The following is an 18872-nucleotide window of genomic DNA, read 5'->3' as shown; positions in this document are numbered from 1 at the left end:
GGCGAAGCAAGCTGTGAGTGAGCAAAGTGAGTTGGATGTTACGATACTTGCGGATGAACATCGATTTTTTTCTAGGAACGAAAATAACGATATATATCGCAAAATCAATATTATTACACAGTCCTAGTAATATTCCAACATTATTCTCGATAAATTATGACTTCATTCTCTTACTACTGCTTTATGCTCGCATTATTTCTACTGGCCTGTCGCGATWACAAATGTTACTCGACGATAAATTGCCCCAGAATTTTGATAAACGGTAATATTGTTGTTTTGAGACTATTTTTCATGTTATATATGGTAAATGCTTAATGCAATGCAATAATAATCCATTCTCAAAGATCAATAAATCTTAAATTCTAATGAATATTTACCACTGGAACTGGAAAACATTTTAAATGTCCAAAGTAAATAAATAAAAAGACACATAAAAGTAATTGTCAAAGTGTCTTTAAATAAAATTGTCCTTCAAAATGGTTCTTTGAGACCAAAGCAGCAAACTGGAAACTTTTGTCATCCAGCTTTTGGGAGAAAGAGAAAAACAATAAATCATACAAGTGGAGATTATTGAGCTTGTTTTAATTTATCGTGCAATTAATTGATATRTGGTTTATTGCAACAGGCCTAAATATGAGTTTATTCTCGTAACATTACGACTTTATTAAGAAAAACTTTATTGATCCCAAAGGAAAAATAAATGTAAAAAATAACAATTCTTGTAATTTTTACTTTTTCTTACTATGGTCCTAATACTCTAATAATATGTCCTAATATTCTGGTGGTTTACGCAGAATAGTATGGTTTTAACTCACAAACTGCGAAAAATCTCTGATCCATTATGACGGTCTGAGAATAAATCCAAAGTATTGTAACTAAGGTCTCACAAATAACAGCCAGATAATGATTCTTTCAAACAKCATTATTTCTACAGGATACTGAAGAAAAACTGTTTGTGACAAGAAATTRATATCTTAATMCTACTTTCTAATTATTTTTACTTGGGGATGTGCACATATAGAAACTAGGTGGTGCTAGAGAACCTTTTTTCTTCTTGACAAAAATGTGCTCTTCTGAATTATTTTGTGTGAGTGAGAGACGCAAAATGGCATTTCTGTATTTGAAAGCCCATTTTACATTTAACATAATTTTGTAGCATTCATGCTTTCCTCTTCACACGGCTCATACAGTCAGAATTGGGATTTATCTGTCATCCATTCGCCTTGTGTCCGTTTTGTGTGTCCAGGTTTCCTGCCGCCCATCACCCAGCCGGAGAAGTTCTTCCTGTCCCAGCTGATGCTGGCGCCGCCCAGAGATCTGTTCAAGAAGACGCCCAGACAGGTGTCCTGCATGGACATCACCAACATGCCGCAGTCCATTGACATCAGTGGGCTGCAGCTGGCTTTAGCAGGTCAGTGGACGCCATGTTTTTAAGTTTGTTGTCGTAAACGTTGAGTTGAATCCGTGTGTTAGAGGTAAGTTCATGAATTGAGATCGGAGGATCCAGTGTGTGTGTGTGTCTTTGCGTTGCAGAGCGTCAGTCGGAGCTGCCCACTCAGAGCAAAGCCAGCTTCCCCAGCATCCTGAACGACCCGGATCCAGACTCCTCCAATTCAGGATTYGACAGCTCCGTAGCCAATCAGATCATAGAGTCTCTGGTCACGGGGCCACGGCCGCCGCTGGAGAGTAAGGGTTTACTTTTTATTCCATGTTCTGCTTTGTAAACAGCACAAGGTCACAAATGGTAACCGGGTCGTTCTGGGCTCAGGTCACTTCAGGCCGGAGTTCATCCGTCCCCCGCCCCCTCTCCACGTGTGTGAGGACGAGCTAGCGTGGCTGAACCCGACCGAGCCGGACCACAGCATCCAGTGGGACCGCTCCATGTGTGTGAAGAACAGCACAGGCCTGGAGATCAAACGCATCATGTCCAAGGCCTTTAAGAGCCCGCTGTCCGCCCAGCAGCAGTCCCAGGTGGGTCACCGTGACCCGGACGGATTCATTTAGCTCAGACACAAAGTATCACAGCATCCGTTTTTGTTGTTGTTGTTGTTGTTKTTTTTTTAGGGCCAGGACTTTAACACATTCATTTGATTAATTCATTGCTTAGATTTTAACACTTTAAAAGTTTTGATGCAATTAATTAAATGCATTTATTTATTTTACATACAAAAGTTCAGAGGCAGAACCTTTCTAGTCATGTTTCTGGTACATCYGTAAATCTGTCGCGCAAGTGACATCAGCAAACGATAACAACAGATTCATTTGTAGTGTTTGRGCTACAAATGAAGGACCAGTCTGCTTCTAATGGCCCATCGGGGGTTAATTTCTGTTTTAAAAAACAAGCTGCTGGAATGTGGAAAAGACTATTGTTGTGCTAAAGGACTTAGCCCATCAGCAAAGCTATTCACGCCTAAACTAGCATCTCAATGCTAATGTAGCAGCTAGCACAGACGACCCCAATGCTAATGTCAGCATCCACAGTCCAGATTTCTAAAGAAGTTTTATGAATGATCTGTGGTTCCTGAAACACTGGAGAGATAAATGGGTATAAAAAATCCAACCAGTGATCAACAGCTGGATGTTACTACTGGAGGAAACGACAAAGAAGGCGACAGGAGGATGATGGAGCTACATGATTTCTAATGATTTATCACCTGAACATATTCATAATGTGATTTTAATTGCATCTCTTATTTAATCGAAACACCACGATTGTGAAATAGTTTTTTCCTGAACATTTGTAATGGAAACACGTCCACTGATATGAGAGTTTTCATCATCAATATGGTGTGTTCACTGACCACAAAAACGTGGGCATTTTTTAAGTTTTCCAGCTGGATCTTCACCAGSTTGGCTTGTCAGTGCGGCTTTTCAGTCTGGCGCTAACCTGGCCAGCCGTTTGTCCTGTGTGCAGCTGCTGGCCGAGCTGGAGAAGGACCCCAAGCTGGTGTACCACATCGGCCTGTCGCCGGCCAAGCTGCCCGACCTGGTGGAGAACAACCCGCTGGTGGCCATCGAGATGCTGCTGAAGCTGATGCAGAGCAGCCAGATCACTGAGTACTTCTCAGTGCTGGTCAACATGGACATGTCGCTGCACTCCATGGAGGTGGTCAACAGGTGGGGCTGGACTGGAGCCTGACTTTCTGTTTGAGCTGAGCTGGATTTATGGAAAAATCACAAGAAGGAAATCTGCAACGAGTTTAAAAAAATCCTTTAGTGAGACATCCGTTCCATGATGTGCGTCTGTTCTTCAAAAGTCTTTAAAAGCCTTTAATTCATGCATCTAAAATTAAGCCCTTAAAATRTCTTAAATTTAATTTAAAATATGTAATTTGACCTTGAATACGTTAATCACACGTCTTAAATGTTGTGGCAGGACTATTTAATCTCTTATTCCATGTAGTTTATCTTTCTCACAGGACTTTTCCGTCAGGCAAAAGTTTGAGATGCTCAGAAATCTTCATTCCGTTCTCTGATTTGAAGCGTTTCAGGCTACCGCTAACTAGCTGCTAACATACCCTCGCTAACTAGCTAGCTTTTTTCATCTGTCACGGGTAGCGTGTAACTTTATCACCAGTTGGCTGGACGGAGTTCGTCTTCAAACCCATATGATGCTACATGTACTCTACAAAAAAGCTTGACGCTAAAATATGTGATTTTTGTTGTGTACATWTCTGCTGTGGTACGAGTCTTAAATTTCATTCATAATAGTTTTAAAATTTCTTAAAGAGCCTCAAATTTGAGTTGTAGAAACCTGTAGAAACCCTTTGAACTTTTGATGATTGAGTCAACAGATTTGTTTGCTGGTGTGTGAAAACATCTGAGCTGCACCTCAACACTTTGCTGTGAGAACGGTTGTTTATTCGTTGGGGTTGATTGTTCTTCCTCCTCCCTCCATCAGACTGACCACAGCTGTGGACCTGCCTCCAGAGTTTATCCACCTCTACATCTCCAACTGCATCTCCACATGCGAGCAAATCAAGGACAAGTACATGCAGGTGTGTTGATCGACATATAAATTATATGTTCAGGTAGAAAATGCCTGTTGGCAGTTGTCCTAGTCAAAGCACAGCAGTAGCATGTAGCCCAGCGGTGGGTGTTAGCTTTAGTTGTGGAGACTGATGCACTCCAGTAGAATTATGCTGAGTCTTTTTGACATGTTGACATTTTCGGTTGTAATGTGACATGAAGTGGAAATGCTCTCAAAGTGTGACTATGTCTGAGGCCTAGTCCTCATGTAGATGGACATCTGGGAAAACGGATGACACTTTTAGGCCTTTTGGCTTCCCGTAAAACAACGTTGACGGGTGGATCTGTTCAGGCTCAACCGGATGAAATTTTTTTCTGAAATCAATCATGCATGATGTAATTTTTTWAAATGATGTGGCAAAGAGATGAGTTTAAAAAAAAAAAAAAAAAAAAAGCCTTGGCTACATGTGGACCGGGCCTCGGTCACTGTGTGCTAGTTTTTCCTCATCTATGGTTTGTCCGTTCCAGAATCGGCTGGTCCGACTGGTCTGCGTCTTCCTCCAGTCGCTGATCCGAAACAAGATCATCAACGTCCAGGACCTGTTCATCGAGGTCCAGGCCTTCTGTATCGAGTTCAGCCGCATCCGCGAGGCCGCCGGCCTCTTCCGCCTCCTGAAGACCCTGGACACCGGGGAGAACCCCCCCGAAGCCAAACCGGCCAAATGAAGAGCCGCACAGAGACGCAGCGCCACCTTGAGATGCTGGGAGAACAGCAGCTTCCTGCTGAACAGCCACAGTGAAATCAGCAGCTCCTCACTGTGCTCAGAGTAAATAGTGTAAATATATATTTTTTTTAATCGGACGTGAAGTCTTTTGACTCGCATCTCACCATCTCTCTCTGTGTTATCTCTCTTCCTACAAAAGTAAAAAAAGAAAAAAAAAATCAGCTTTTTGTCTCCTGAATTGATTTTATTGCCAACTCTTTAAACTGGTCTCAGAACTCACTTCCTGAAATGATGTCAGAGCGGCCTCATATTCTTTTTTTTTTTTTACTTTATGTTTATTGATTGTTTTGTTTTTTATCAATCACAAACAATAACACAGGACAAAAAACAGACTGTCGACAAAAGGAATTACTTACATTCTGACTAAGATGAACAGTGACAGGTTGAAACAGCATACAGATTAACTTTCCATTTTTTGAGCAGCATTTAAAATAACAAGGAAAGAGCCCTGATTGTTATTGTTCTCTAGAAATCCAGTCCATTTGCTCCATCTCTTTTTGTAAAGGTCCGGTTGCAGTCTCAGCATGAACGTTAGAGCGGCCTCATATTCTAAACAGTTTATATATATATAAGTTGAGAAAGCTGCCAATCTTGTGTCAAATCAGGAACCAGTGACTCATTTAATGTCTGCAGTTCATATGTGCTAAATGCTAAATAAGGTGAAGATGAGTCTAAATTGAATCTGGTCAGAATGATGTCACACACTGAGGTTGGTGGCTCAGGAACACTGATCATTTCACTTCCTCCCACAAAGCTGAAATCAGATCGTTTCCATGGAGACATGCAAACAGTTCTTTGCAGCATTGCTTTAATTAATTTMATTTAAGTGCGAATAGTCAAAGGTATTAGCAGCTCAGTTGGGTTTTAAGTTTGGACTTTGACTAGGCCGCTTCAGAACTCGAATCATAGTCCTGCATAACCTAAGCTGGGTGTGTTTGAGTTAATCTGAGGAGAGCAGGGGAGTTTTATATTCTTTTGTACACATCTRTGYATACTTGTAAGTTCGCTAACTTGGATAGAAAGAAGCATGTTAGAGAAGTTAAAAATGGATTTGTGTAGCAGAGTGAAATATTATTGGTCACCAGGTTGGTGCAGCTCTCGGAAGGAAGAGCTGAGTGGAAGTCATGAGTGTCATTGAGGACCAGGATCTGACAAGCTTTGGATCTTTCAGGTTCAGCACACCTGATTGAAATGATGACATTTCAACCAGGATCCGGCAGAGCTTCATGACATCCTGAGGAAGTAATTTAATTATTTAAATCAGATTTAGTGAAGCAGGGAGACACTGAAGCCCGATATGGTCCTTTCTTTCATTGGCTGCTGTTTTGTAACCCTGACGACCTTCCAAAGGTTTTCTAAGAGACGACTTATCACCTTAGTGCCAGTCTTCACTATACTTCATTTGAAAAGGGCGACAGGAGTCTAAGGGGCGCCATAAAAAAGGGCCAAGAAAAAAAACTAATAGGTTATAAAAATAATTTTCTAATATAAAAAAAATCTACACTAATTTAGCGGAATGGCAAAAGAAATTCCGCTAATATTTAAAAATAACACTTTGCCCAGCTGTTTGTTCCCGTTTACCACACATTGCTCGTTGCTCGCTTTGCTGAGTGAGGTAAGTTTTGTAAGTTACAAAAGTAATCATCATTCAAAACGGCTCAAATTACCTGGTGCTCAAGGAATAAAAAGATGACGGAAACGGAGGTACAGTAAAGATGATATAATTTGTTATTTAGCAGAATGTGGTGTAGCAGCTGTGCTAGCTAGCTAACACGGAGCTAATCCAGCTAGTTTGTCGCGATTTCATTCTTAAACTCAAACTTCATTTTTCTAGGTGAAAATTAATCTCATGCATATCTTTTTAAACTTTTAGTTTTTCTCAGTCTCTGGTTAATATTCTGTCCATTAACACGTAACCATAGTAACAATTAACTTTCCTAGATTGGCCTTTATCATGTCGGACCAGAACCCTGTGAGGTTTCAGTTCTTTACGTCAGGATAAGTCAATGAAACGCCACCAACGTTATAATAAAAACAATCGCTTTATTTATTGTAGACATGGAATGAACAGAAGGCTAATCCATTCACATTTACAGAGCATTATGGCTTTGTTACTAGAAATTAGATTTAGTGGGATGAAATGGAAGCAGAAATTCTTCATGATATGGCATCTAAAACTGACAATTCAGATCAACTTGACCCAAACACAAATAAATAATACTGTGTTTTAATATGAAGCCTCTAATTTATGTTGGGGATTAGCTGATCAGACACTGGGACGGGTTGGATTATTGTTGAACTGTATGTACTGTACAGGTGCTTTATGTCTTTAAGATATTGTCCGAGTTTAAAATGGTATAACAAACTGTTTTTGTAAAGTTTCACAGCCTCCTTGCTTAAAGAAGAAAAGATGAGTGCTGCTCCTCCCCTTCGCTCTCAGGTTCACCAGGCAAACGGCGAAGGCTTCGTCCGGTCTCTTTAGGCTCTCCTCATGCCACGTGCCATCAGGCAGGCGAACACCGTCATCACCATCTTAGGTTTGACCTCCACCAGGTCCTCGGGCAGCGCGTACACCCGGGCGCCGATCTTCCTGGCCATGGAGATGGCGTACCTGATGACAGTGTTGCAGCTCAGGTTAGGTGAAACACAGGAACCAATCTAGACCCGACTCTTGAGACTTCTGGAGCTGTTTCCTCATCTAAATCTGCTCAAATATCTGAAGTGCGAAACTCGTGTTCATACTTTGCGTTGTTGAGTTTCTCCTCCTCTGTGAGGTCTTCGGTCTTCAGCAGGTCGTATCGGATCGATCCGGGCTGGATGGCGTCGATCAGATCCAGAACCGGCATACTGCTGCTAATAGACATGTCCTGCACACACACACACAGGCATCATCTGAGGTTGTTCAATGTTCAGTGGAAATGTTCAACCTCTACAACGTTTATGTGGTGAACAGCACCACCATCTATTATAATGCGTAAAAAGAAACTCGATCTTCATGCTACAGTGTCATATTACCCAGAATTCCTGACCTATAGGATGACTTGCTTGGGTGATTTACCTTGAAGCTTGAGATCGTGCCTTTTCCAGCCTGTGTGAGTGTTCCATTGACCCAGGATACGATGGTGTCGTCTACAACCTTCTGCCCATCACCCAGATCCTCCAGGATGTTCAGGGTGTACCTGAGGAAGAGACGGACGGATGAAGGTGTGACGCAACAACCAGTGGAAAGATGGCACCCCTAGTTAAAGATGTGTAAAAAGTTCTCAGCTACATTCATATTTTCTTGCAGTAGCGATGATGCCACAAACCAAACCTCTTGCAACAAAATCACAGGTGGCACAAATATTGATACCACTGTTGTCAATAGTTTGTTTCACTTCTTTTTAAAAACAGGCCAGCATTGGGTCTCCTATAATGCTCTTAAGGTCTCACTAGATAAGCTAGTCCTGGGTCCTCTCTTTAAGTTTTAGGACTGATTTAGCCTTGGAAGAAGGCAGATTTCCTGTCTGGTGAAGCATTTTCCTAGTAATCCTGCCATGGATTTCCACATTGTATCCTGTTGTAAAACCAGTTTTTGGCAGAATCCCACTGAATTTACTGGTGTTTCATAGAGTTTATCATACCATCCAATAAGGATCTCAGGGCCTGTGGAAGGCAGACAAGCCTACAGCCCTGGACATAAACTTCATATACAGCATGTTGTATATGAACATGATGAACATGATGAACCTTGTGTGTATCAAGATAAGTGTTCTGGGGCTAAAAGAAATCTCCATGAAACGTCCAAGAGTACTGGAATATTCAAGCAGTACCAATAAAAGCTAAAGTTACTCCAGGAAGATCAAGCTATTAATATTTAGGTTGGATTTTCTCTCTATGGCATTGGTCTTCAATAAGTCCCATGGATCTGGACACTCAGATGGGAAACATCTTCCCTAAATGAATGTGTAAACGGGAATGAGTGGTTACCTCCTCATGAGCTGCCAGAGCAGAGCGAGGGTGAGGGTTCGGTTTCCTGCGTTCAGGTCCTGACCCGCGATGCCAACCAGAGAGAACTTGGCCTCCTTTTTGCCCAGCTCCACTGCATAGTTACAGTTCTCCAGCTGGAAACCAGAACAGCAGATGGTTAGTTCAAGTCCAAGGACAGAGAGAAAGTCTTCTTCAAGTCAGAAGTTTCCTGTTGTACCTTCTTCATGTTGCTGCCCAGTTTAGAGTAGGGAGGCTTATTGACTCTGTCCCAGTCTACTGGTACTTTGATCTTCTCATACAGCTGGAAGATGACGAGGGCATCATCAATGTCGCTGTAACACAYACACACAAACACACACACTGTCCATTAGTCTCTGTGGTTAACAGCAGGCTACAGGTGGATGCCTAACAGAGCTTTCTTACGCGTAGAGATGGTTGACACGAGGGTTGACACCAAGAGAGTTCATCCAGTTCCTGAAGGTTCGCTCCTCCCTGGTTTCACCTGCAGGCAAAAACTGATCAAACTTCCCACAAAAAAACACACAGTAAGAAACGACAGAGGAGACCCGGGTCTTTGGAAGATGTAGACGAACCTTCGATGGAGCTCCAGTCGATGTCCTGGTTCTCTGGCTTCTTCAGAGCTGGGTACTTATTGAACAGATTGGCAACAAAAGCCAAGTTGAGCTTTGGGTTGCCACGGACGACGTCGGCGGGCATGACGAACTGCCTGCAGCCGAGCTTGTCGGCCTGGTCCAGCATGCATTCGGCCCTCTTCAGGTCCTCTTTCTCCTGCAGAGATGTGAACGAAAGTCCGGGGCGTCAGGAAGGTGGGACTTCTCTCCGGAACAAACAATTCTGATTGGCAGATAAAATCTCACCCTGATTCCTGACATGTCGATGGCGATGGGAGGAACTCCATCCTCGTCTCCTTTGGGTGCCACCTGGTTCAGGATGTTGTAGTACGCCTTGGAGTCCTGGAATAAACCCGATTGAAGAAGTTAACCCAGACTTAACAACTTCAAGCTAGCTTATTTAGTTTTTAACAGATGGATTGTATAACCCATTTAGAAAACTGTCAGCGAGTAATTTTCCTTCCACTTACGGTAGAGGCACTACTTTGTGTCAGTTTATCACATAAAATCCAGTGAAGTTGTGATTGTGGGGTAACAAAATGGAAGAAGTTTCATAAACACTTTTGTGTATGTGTGCTTGGAGCAGATGTATTTGTTGTCACCTTGATGTCGGAGCTGAAGTTGTTGATCTTTCCACAGCCGGCTTCCTCCAGGTGATAGTTGACCCAACGCAGCAGCAGCTCCTCTGGGGAAAGCTTCATGAGGTCCTCCAGACTCTCACCATCCCGCAGCAGAGCGATCAGTGCTGCACAGACCAGTAAAACCGTAACAATTATACCTCAGACTGTTGTGACTTTTTTACACTTATATGTTGTTCAGTATGATAAGTGACTGATTTCCAATTAGATGTTAAGCATAGATTATATGATTATTATTAATTGAATTGAACATGATTGTATATAATTACAAGGATGAAGTGAAATATATTTAAGTGCAAGACATGATTTATTTGAATAGAAGAAGTCTTTTATTTTGAAGAATACTTAAGTATCTAGTTCTGTTTTGTCACTATCTTGCTTTGTTGATATTTTGGTTGTCTTGGTTACGAACAGCTGTTGCCGTTATCAGCTGTCGCCGTTTTCTCTCTTCAATAAAGAACTGAACAGAAAGGTTCAGTAAAAGACATACGAGCCTCCGTTTTGTTTGAAGAACCTTCACTCCGTAACACAGACTTTCCTGTCTTCTATGCTGAAGACTTAGAAGTCTGCACTATGTTTGGGTGCTTTTCTGTCACAAATTTCATGAGTTTAAATCTCGGCTCTATCCGAACACCCACCTTCGTTCCTGCTGATCTCGATGTCGGCGAACAGGCCGATCTTGATGACCTGCCACAGCAGACCCAGGACCAGGTGCTGCCTGCCCTCCTTCAGGTCCTCAGCCCCGATGTTCACCACGTGGCAACCGATAGCTGACGCAGAGTTCAGAGCCAGGTTCAGATTCTCCTGTTAGACCCAAACGCGCAACAAGCAGATTCAGCGGCCATGCAGACGACCTGCAGGAATGTTAGAGTTTGCAATCGTAGGTGTCTCACCTGGACGGTGAATGGGGTGAGCTTTTTCTTGTTGATGGTTCTCTCGTCGATGGTGTCTGGGACGGACAGGTTGATCATTTTGCTAACAGGGGAGATGGAGCAGATTTAAGCCAATAAACATGGTTGCGATCGCATCTTTTTAACCCATTTCTGACCCAACAACCTGAGAGAAGTGAAGGAAATTGAAAGTATGGAAGTTACCAGAGGACGATCCCGTCTCCCATGGCGGTGAACAGGTCGTTGTTGTCGGGATTCATGGGAATAAGGTGCTTACAGTCCGGATCCTTTTCCAGAGCTTTGTTGATCCAGTTCACAAAGGCCACCTTCTCCTCCTCTGTGGACCAAACAAATCACACCTCATCAGATCCCAGGTCATCACAGGATCAAAACACTCAGCAACACATTCACACACATTCCGCTAGGCATTAATTAAAAAAAAAAAAGTCAATCAATTTTATCATCTGTTGGAGTCTGATTTGATGCAGACCTGGTAGAATGTGTAAGAACGCTGAAAATAAATGAACCTCTTTGAATTCCTCTTTGAAAATCCAACTTGAGTTTTTTTATTGAGTGGGAGAAAAAATAAATAGTTTTTAGTTGTGCCAGCAAAATGGTGTAGTTTGTAGAGTACACCGTAAAACATTAGAACAGCATTCTGTTGTGGACTAACTTCTGCTCTGTAAGTCAAATAAATCATGTGAGTTTTAGATTTTGAATTGAAATGTGTGAGTTTGTGAAAGATAACTTACAGTAGCTAGTTTTGTTAACTTTTTGGTAATTTTGTCCTATCTCTAAGTAGGGAGGGCTTTTAAGTTAGCACTTAAATGAAAGAAGAGGAGGTGGGAACTATTTTTTTAGGGTATTTAGCRGCAGGTTTTAGTATCTTGTGTTGCACTCTGAGTGAGATGCTCTTTTTTTGTTTACATTTTTTTCTGGCATTAATCAATCTCTCTGTATCTGACAGTAATCCGACAGGAAGGGAGCAGAGAGTATTACGGAAACTGACGTCCGGCAAAGGAACCGAGACCGGAAGTTAAATTCAGGATAACCCACGTCCAGGAATTTATCTCGCGCTAACCACTGCGCTAGCGCCACGCTACGCTTCGACTCTTGCGTATTTTCTCGATGAACTGCACTACCTGTCTCTTTTAAAAACAGTAATCTGACGAGAAGAGGGGGAGACGTGCCGAGTGCCGCGTCCAGGTCTGTAGCTGCACGCGCTCCAAGAACCCCTCCACGCGACGACACGCCCTTCTGTATTTTAAGGTAAATATTCATTTTAAACCAACTGTCCGTTTGCAGTGTTTGAGGACAATGTTTTCCCAAATTGTTTGAGCCCTGTTCAAACTGAATGCTTTGATGTGATGTTTAATAAGATGCAGTCAGATATGTTGTTCATGGAAATTGAATCAAGAATTTAATTGAAACTATTTTAACTTGATAGTGTGAATGAAAACACAAAGTGAAGGACAATTTTGCATCTTGTAGAATAATTGTTTGGTTTCAATGACAGTATTATGCTAAAACAACACAATTCAACATTGATGACCTTATCAGAACTTAAAGAACAACGTTTAGACAAATTGTCTCTTGTTGTTCAATTAACTTGATGGTATTCAAATTCTGAGTTAAAAGCAAAACAGTTTTCTTGTTGATTTTGCATTTTCAAGGCAGAAGGTGAACCTCCATTTTCAAGTTACGCCACCGTCAGCTGTCTTTACCTGAGTATGAGTGCTGCGTGCCGGACTGCTCCGACGTTCCTGCCACGTTACAGATTCCTTCCTTCTTGTTGATGGCTTTCCTGAAGGTCTTGGCCACCTCGCTGCTCTTCAGACCGTGCACCATCTGGACCAAGGGAGCAGAACAGGAGAAATGAGCTGACTGGACACTCGTTGACTGAAGGCACGTCTCCGTTGACCCAGCTGACCTCGGTGAACTCCTCGAAGGTGAGTCTGTCGCTGGTTTTGGTCAGCTCCTGGACGATCTCCCGGACCTTGTATCCGGGCAGAGCCAGGTTGGCGGCCCTGAACAACTCGTTGAGCTCATCTTTGCTGATGAACCCGTTGCCGTCCACGTCTGACGGAGAGACGAGAAGGACTCTTAAGTGTGGTGCTATGTATATTTTACAATCTGTTCTTAAAACTGAAGCAGTTAAGGTTCGGAGCAATCATACAGATGGCCTTGCTGTAGAGAAAACCAGCAGCAGTTCCTCATTCATCCTTCCTCTATCAAAAACACAAGAGGAAATGACAACAAAGACGATTCTCTTACCAATTTTGGCGAAAGCTTCTTTGAGCTCCTCCAGCTCCTCGGCAGAAATCTTTGTGGCGGCCATGTTGGCAACTGGACCCTAAAACTGACCCAAGAAGAGACAAAACGTTTCCATAAGGCGGAGGTGTCTTTCAGGCCAGAAGCAATATGATCGGATCTTCTAATTTAGTGATGTGATGCAAAGCCTTCATAGTTCTCACTTTTGCCACTCTGAAACTTCCCCCTGCTGCAGCACTTCCTGTCTGAAAAACAACCACTTCTTTATATCTCCTTGCTGTGCAGACAACAAGATCTGCATGATAACCTAAGAGTTCCTACTGGACAGACGCAGCAGACGAACTCAGATCTTCCCCTAAACGGGTCACGTTAGAAGAACCCTCATTTATATTGTGGACTGAGATGTTTTGTTTTTTAATAACACAACCTTTCAGTCTCCAGTGAGAAACAAGAACATTCAAAAACCACATGACTATTACTGCTAAAAAGGCTTTAGCAAAAACTTTCACAATTTACTGTCAGAATAATAATTTGCTTGGTCACTGCAGGGTTTTACAGTCATGTTTCTTTTACAGTCATGTTTCTTATACTGTGGTGCAAGTAGCACCTGCACTACTTGGGTTGCTTTTTGTGACACTCAGAAATTTTTTTTTTAGAATCCTGTTAAAAGGTAAATATGAAGTAAATTAGCTGTAACTTAAAGCCAAAACAGTGGAACGACACCTTTTGTTTTTAAGAAAGTCAAAGTGTAGCAAACTGAAGCAGATGAACCCAGAGAGTCGGTTGCAGCTAATGCTACGTAACATTAGCTAACTGGGATTAGCCATGTTAGCTAAAACACTAAGGAAGCAAGCTAAGAAATATAAGTTGTGCATTTATTGATGATGACATTAAAACTATGAATAGGGCAAAAAAATAAAAAGCTTTATCCAGTTTCAGTCAGTAACGGATAATAATAAGCTAATAATTCCTACTTCAGGAGGTCTTTCTGTTTCTTTCTTCATTTTTTACCTGAATATGTTTTTAATATTTTGTAATCAAATAAAACCTGAGGTTAGCAAAAACATAAGATCAGACTTTCAAAAAGAAAGTTTGAATCCTGACAGCAGCTGATGGTGCTGAAGTGTTTTCAGCCGGTCAAAGATGCAGATATTCAGTCTTGGCCAGTGAAAGAAAGACGCGCATGCTGAGTTTGTGAGCTTCGATCTGCAACAGACACTGGAGCAAAACCATATTTCTGCTGAGTAGTGGATGTGGAATAGCTGACATTCATTTGTTTTTTCTGGTTGAACTCATCTTCTAAATCAACGTGTCTGAGCTTCAGTAAGGATTTTATTCAGTCACTCTCTGAGTTGGCTAACGATTATTAGCCAATTCAAGAAAGAAGCCATCATGAGGCCATAGAAGAGTGGCTAAAAGATTAGACAGGGAGATGAACATTTTGTTTATTGTGGCGAAGGACGAATTCCTATTTATTTCACCACGGAACAGATAAACACACGTTTCTCACTCAAACGAAACCATTCATAAAGTTCATGAAGGTATTTTTGTTTCCCTAGAAAACGGAAAAGGTCAGACCAGTGACATTTCATTTGCTTTAGCGATGATCATATGACATGCAGAACATTTTATTTTAGGGTGTGATGATTCACCCCGAACGCGTCGGTGTGTTCGCAGATCTGGTTTTTGGCAGTTCGCAGGACATTTTAAACCACAAAAGGATTGACTTCGAGCTCGTTAGGCGTCAGTGATTTAACTTCCTGCTCCTCTGCAGTGAAGGACGAGCCTGATGATGAAACAATAAAAAAAAAGATGGTGAAATATTAAATCTCTTCCCACTTGAAGGTGTTGCTCATATTTTAATTCTCAGTTAAGCCGTTCTTTAGAGACGTAGCTAAGCTGCTGTTCACTGAAACTAACTACACACATAACCAGCGGACTGACCTAAACGTTTGGAGTTTGTATTCATGAACGCCTCATTTATTCAGACTATCGACGCCCACTGAGGACAGAAACCTGTTTGTCAAGACAACAAGCTTCAGGCAGAGAACCGGGTCTTATTCTCTTCAGCAGTTCACTGAAACCCAGAGAGCTGCTGAGCTTTCCTTTGGACCGACGACGGCTTGGATGGTTCACACCAACAGAACTGATTTTAGATTAGTAAGAGGAAGTGCTTCTATCTGTTGAAACGATATCCTGTTAAAACATTGCTGTCAGAGAAGCTTCTGTTGACTTTATTGTATTTGTAAGAGACATTTTAGCGTATAACATGAGTTAGCAAGATGCTAAAATGGCCAAACAAAAAAGAGAACTAGCCATAAAGGATTACAAATATGGTGAAGTCCTGTTGTTTTTTAGTCACGTGCTTTCCGGTGCAGTCTGAGTTTGTGCAAAGGTAGATGTTTAAACAGCAGTAAAAGAAAAGTAAATGTTATAAAATGAGACGTCGAGGCAGTGAAAACAGGGAAGTTGTTTCTTGCAGCGGACAGCAGATTGGAAGCAGAAATGAAACTTGGCTCTGCTGAACTGCAAACCTGACCAGTTTTTCTGCCGTTTTCTCACTGACTTTTAACATGTTGCCAAAACGGTAGATGACATTTAAAGTGTGAGTTTTGTTGCCGATTATGGCTCCTCTGCCGTTTATCTCCCGTTTTTACATGCAGCGCAGCCTGTACAGATTTCTATCAGCTCTTAAAAGCAGCTGCTTAAAACTTCCTTCCTGTGTTGCTAAGAATCGTAGTTATTCTGCAGAGCTACTCTGCCATTCTGCAGGAAATTCACACCTTTTTTTTAATGTTCTCACCTTTACGTTAAAAAACATATTCCTGCTGCATCTCCTCTCTCTGCATGCAAAACCAGAACATGAGCATGTTATGTCAGAATCAGAAGCTTGTTTGGTTATTTCTGCTGAAGAGAGTTTTTCATAAAGTCAGAAACATAAAAGGTTCATGTTTATCTCAGGAGGCGYGTCCCGTGTTTTGAATTTTCTATATTTGATAACAGTTTGATGCTAAAACGCTAACARGTTGCAGGAGCTCAGATTTTAGATCTGTACAGTTAGTTTGCATGTTGACAGGAGGTAGATGTTACTTCAAATCAGGCGTTTATTTTCACTTTGACATTAGTGCTCGTCTCCAGGAATATTTGACTCGAGACACAAACGTTTTTCCGTGAAACTGAATAAAAAGTGACCAATAACTTCCTTAGATCAACAYTACTATAAAATGACACCCACATTGTTTGGACGACCTCTTCCATTGAGACAATTGTGCTTTTAAATAATTTTTCAGTTATTGTTTTTTTTTTTTTTTTTTTTTTTTAAAGGAGCAGGCAGCAGGGGGAGCTAACATTCATAAACTCCACTAATGCACCACAGAAGAAGAAAACATAAGTCTCAAATGAGATGTCTCTTGAGTTTTGGGCAATATTTTATTTATTTATTTTTTTCAAACAAATTTGTGACTGTTTTCAGAGTCTGTTTTGTGTCTACGTGACGCCTCTCCTGCCTCAGACCGCAGCAAACACTTTGCACTTTTTTATTTCTTTAACCTGCTTCCTGTCTGCCATCTTAACGYGTCAGTGAAAATGCAAGGAGAAAGGGGAAAATGACTTCCATCTGCACCCTTTTTTGCACCGTTTTTTCAGAAATAATAAATATTTGAATCTGCATGTTAGCCATCAGCAGAGGTTCAGTGTGCAGAAAACTGCACGGATTACAGCAGAGCAGCTCCCAGACCCGTGTCACACACGTGTTTACGCWTCCMTGGGTTTGGTCATCTTATAGGAAACAAGAAGGYTTATTAATCATAAATCAAATGCCGATGTTTCTTGTAGGCCCACGCTGCCTCAGGGGGAGTTTTTTCTTTCTTTTTTTTTCAGTTGATGCGAGGCTAACCACAAACTTCCTTTCCTGCTAACTGCAGCGCTTCAAGCTGCTCCTTCCTCTCGTCTTAGACCTCCATSTGCCCTCGTCKTCTTACTTATACATGAGCAGCGGCTGAATCATTTTAAACGATTCAGTCGCTGAGCAGTTTTCCAGTGCATCTTGTTGTGCATGAGAGCAGCTTCTTCAAAAATATTAAAGCAAAAATAACTAATTGTGCAGAAAGTCGGGGTAAGGATTACAGAAAGTCACAGAGACTCCAGAGTTTCCCCCTTCTTTGCCTTTTCATCAGAGGAGTTACTTCCTCTAAATTCACCTGATACCTGAGCAGGCGCCCAAACGGATGCGAGGCGAACCTGATCCGACCTCCGCCACCTTACCTGAGAGACGAGGCGAGGGGGTTGGAAGGTGAAGCGGGTGCTTTTTTCAGTCCGTCCGGCTCCTGTTGCTGCTCACCGCTCGACAGRCAGCGCTCTGAATCGGCTCGGTCTGAAGGGGCCTCGGCTCATCTATTCAAATCTACGAGGAAGGAAGTGACATGCGGCACTTTAGAAACAGGAATCAAAGAGCTTTTGTCTTTATATGGCAATGAGCGCGGGCTTGCGAGTTCAGGTGACCTCCGCAGTCGGTTTCGTGGGGCTCTGGTGACAACATCTCACTGTCTGAAAAGTAGAACGTTGTGTAAAAGACGGGTAGGCCTGTCGCAATAAATCAAAGAATCGCGCGATAAATTAAAATGAACTCGATCATTTTCATTTGCACAATTTATCGTTTTTCTTTTTTCTCTTTTTCTACCATAAACTGGATGATAGAAGTCTTCAGTCTGGTGTTTTGGTCTAATTTTTTGAAGGACAGTTTTGTTTTGCAGAGACTCCATAATTCATTTTATTTGCTGTTCCTGTTTTATTTGCGATATTTACAATATTTTCCAGTTCCAGTGTTAAGTTTTCATTAGAATTTAACATTCTGTGATCTTTGACAATGCGTTCTTGCATTATTATGCCTTTACCTTTTATTACTTGAAAATAGTCTCAAAAACAATATTATCGTTTATTGCGATAACTTCTCTTACGATTTATTGTCCAGCAGAATTCATCATGACAGGCCGAGTAGAAGGTGGAATATTTCTTGCCTGTCATTTCAGAAAGGGAAATGGTTGTTTTATAGAGATTCATAACACACAGAGTAAAATAGATCAAGCTTTTATTATTATTATTATTATTTTATTTATTATTATTATTATTATTTTATTTATTTATTTTTTTTAATGATTATGGCTTACAGGTAAATAAATCCCAAACTTCAGTGTCTCAAAAACCTAAAATCAAYGAAAACTGATGTCTTGAGRAAAAAAGTCGGCCTTCTGAAAGGTTTGTACATTTCTCTGCACTCAGTGCCAGGCTGGAGCTTCTTTTTGCAGGGTTTGCTGCATTAGTGCGGCGTGGAGGGGACCAGGAGTAATGAAGCCCAGGTTGCTTTGATAAATTGTCTTAGTGAATTTTGGGTTTTTGTTAACCGCAAGTCATAATCATCAGAATTATAAGGAATGCATGCTTGGAATAAATCATTCTGCATTATTTCCATTACAAATGTGCACAAAACTTTGTTGATATTTCGCTAAAGTCTCAATTGCAGAGTTTGCATTGAATAAGAAATGCAGTTAAAATCACATGTGAATAAGTTATTCATAAACATGGAGCGAAATCATCCTCCAATACGGCATTTGCATACAATATTTWAATTTTTTTTGAGAAATACTAGTATTTTATTTCCTTGATGCCACGTGGGTTTGACATCTGGCTGGTGAAACATCACCAAACATTTTATTTCAGTTT

General features: G+C 41.4%; 3 protein-coding genes across 3 annotated transcripts in view; 2 read left to right on the top strand and 1 right to left on the bottom strand.

Annotated features, from left to right (window-relative positions):
* cnot11 (CCR4-NOT transcription complex, subunit 11) overlaps positions 1–4912 on the top strand; it is a 6766-nt gene extending 1854 nt beyond the window's left edge. Inside the window, exons 2-7 of the mRNA XM_008402265.2 lie at positions 1247–1411; positions 1534–1686; positions 1769–1971; positions 2915–3117; positions 3902–3998; positions 4498–4912. Coding sequence (XP_008400487.1) covers positions 1247–1411; positions 1534–1686; positions 1769–1971; positions 2915–3117; positions 3902–3998; positions 4498–4695 — 1019 coding nt within the window. The 3' untranslated portion in view covers positions 4696–4912. The remainder of the gene's footprint in view (positions 1–1246; positions 1412–1533; positions 1687–1768; positions 1972–2914; positions 3118–3901; positions 3999–4497) is intronic.
* A 1865-nt stretch (positions 4913–6777) lies between these two features.
* Positions 6778–17554, bottom strand: lcp1 (lymphocyte cytosolic protein 1 (L-plastin)). Its single transcript, XM_008402264.2, has 16 exons — positions 17418–17554; positions 13158–13242; positions 12814–12962; positions 12608–12731; positions 11088–11220; positions 10887–10968; positions 10632–10797; positions 9958–10100; positions 9602–9697; positions 9317–9512; positions 9147–9225; positions 8941–9055; positions 8724–8857; positions 7813–7933; positions 7497–7621; positions 6778–7365 (listed from the first exon to the last, which is right to left on the bottom strand). The coding sequence occupies exons 2-16, from the start codon at positions 13219–13221 to the stop codon at positions 7233–7235; spliced, it is 1860 nt and encodes a 619-aa protein (XP_008400486.1). The 5' UTR covers positions 13222–13242; positions 17418–17554; the 3' UTR covers positions 6778–7232.
* The window catches only part of LOC103460209 (GDP-Man:Man(3)GlcNAc(2)-PP-Dol alpha-1,2-mannosyltransferase-like), a 21624-nt gene continuing 14132 nt past the window's right edge, over positions 11381–18872 (top strand). The window contains exons 1-2 of the mRNA XM_017303197.1: positions 11381–12152; positions 12694–12832. The gene's annotated coding sequence lies outside the window, so the exon portion shown is untranslated. The remainder of the gene's footprint in view (positions 12153–12693; positions 12833–18872) is intronic.

Source organism: Poecilia reticulata, unplaced genomic scaffold (genome assembly GCF_000633615.1).
Source record: "Poecilia reticulata strain Guanapo unplaced genomic scaffold, Guppy_female_1.0+MT scaffold_207, whole genome shotgun sequence".
NCBI lineage: Eukaryota > Metazoa > Chordata > Actinopteri > Cyprinodontiformes > Poeciliidae > Poecilia > Poecilia reticulata.
The sequence above is the reverse complement of the archived record's forward strand: the minus strand, read 5'-3'. Positions and strand labels throughout refer to the sequence as shown.

Excerpts from the sequence above, each read along its gene's own strand:
- lcp1 (XM_008402264.2), bottom strand. The coding sequence starts at position 13,221 with ATGGCCGCCACAAAGATTTCTGCCGAGGAGCTGGAGGAGCTCAAAGAA. Across the intron at positions 8,858-8,940 it reads TGGGCAGCAACATGAAGAAG|CTGGAGAACTGTAACTATGC; the intron begins GTACAACAGGAA and ends TCTGGTTTCCAG. Across the intron at positions 7,934-8,723 it reads CTCTGGCAGCTCATGAGGAG|GTACACCCTGAACATCCTGG; the intron begins GTAACCACTCAT and ends TCTCTTCCTCAG.